At 45.0% G+C, this 1,312-nt stretch overlaps 2 protein-coding genes across 2 annotated transcripts in view; one reads left to right on the forward strand and one right to left on the reverse strand.

Annotated features, from left to right (window-relative positions):
• The window catches only part of crfb16 (cytokine receptor family member B16), a 12,688-nt gene that overhangs the window by 9,407 nt on the left and 1,969 nt on the right, over positions 1-1,312 (forward strand). The window contains exons 6-7 of the mRNA XM_034888596.1: positions 262-409; positions 1,020-1,171. Coding sequence (XP_034744487.1) covers positions 262-409; positions 1,020-1,171 — 300 coding nt within the window. The remainder of the gene's footprint in view (positions 1-261; positions 410-1,019; positions 1,172-1,312) is intronic.
• The window catches only part of si:ch73-170d6.2, an 18,376-nt gene that overhangs the window by 4,563 nt on the left and 12,501 nt on the right, over positions 1-1,312 (reverse strand). The gene's annotated exons all lie outside the window — the stretch shown is intronic.

The following is a 1,312-nucleotide window of genomic DNA, read 5'->3' on the forward strand; positions in this document are numbered from 1 at the left end:
AAGTCTTGTGTTTTCTCCTTAACTTCTCCAGGACATGAACACCTGTTTCCTGGTGAAAGTCTGGTGTTTTCTCCTTATGTTGAGGATTTACACTCCATGTTTATTTGATTCATAAATATTTACAAACCAACGTGTTGTATACAACCCATGGAGGGTGTGGTAGAAACCTGTAATGGCTTATTAAAACACACACCTAAATAACACACCTTAATGACATACCAAATGTCTCCCTCTCTCTCTCTCTCCCTGCCTCTCTCTCAGGCTGATGTGTACTTGACACCAGCTGAAAAGACTCCGCTGCACATCGCCGCCCTGCAGGACGGAGCGGTGTACTGCGTCAGAGCGCACACCGTCCTCAATGCTCACCTCCACAGCATGAGCACTGAAACCCAGTGTGTCTCCATCACAGGTACACGCACACACATAATAAAACACACTCACACACACAAACACACACACACAATAAAACATACACACGCACACACACACACACAATAAAACACACACACACACACACACACACAGACAACTAAACACATGCAAGCACACAAACATACACACACAAGCATACAAACACGTGCAAGTATTCACACACACAGACACGCACACACACACAAACACATACATACACAGGTACACAAGCAAGCAAACACACACACGCAAGCACACACAATAAATCACACACACACATACGTCCACACATACACAAACACACACACACAAAAACACACGCAAGCACAAACACACCAAAACACACACACAAACAAATGTAAGCACACACACAATAAAACACACACAAAAACACACGGATACGCATAAACAGAAACACACACAAAAAAACACACACACACTCACACACACTTCATTACCTTCTTAGCATTAACATTAGAGCAGAATCATAATTTCCTTTACGTAAAAAGACTTTTGCTCCATAAATTGTTGCACAAAAAGATATGTTTAGCGTTGTAACCCCCGGTTACGATGTTACAGTGTGCCCCCCCCCGTCTCTTACCCTCCAGGTCCCGGCTCTGCGTGGATGAAGCCGACCACGGTGACCGGGACCGTTGTCATGACGGCCGCCGTCCTGTTCGTTGTGTTCTGGGCCGCCGTTCACTGCCCTCCTCACGTCTGCCAATCGTATTTCAGGAAAGAGCCGCTGCCCCTCTCATTGGTCAGTCCCACTCATGAATATAGATCCAATCAGAATCAGCAAATCAGGTTTCATCATGTTTTTCTTAGTAGCAATGCATTTACTGGTTGTTAAAATATCCTACACACACACACACACACACACACACACACACACACACAC

Source organism: Etheostoma cragini, chromosome 12, assembly GCF_013103735.1.
Source record: "Etheostoma cragini isolate CJK2018 chromosome 12, CSU_Ecrag_1.0, whole genome shotgun sequence".
Lineage (NCBI taxonomy): Eukaryota > Metazoa > Chordata > Actinopteri > Perciformes > Percidae > Etheostoma > Etheostoma cragini.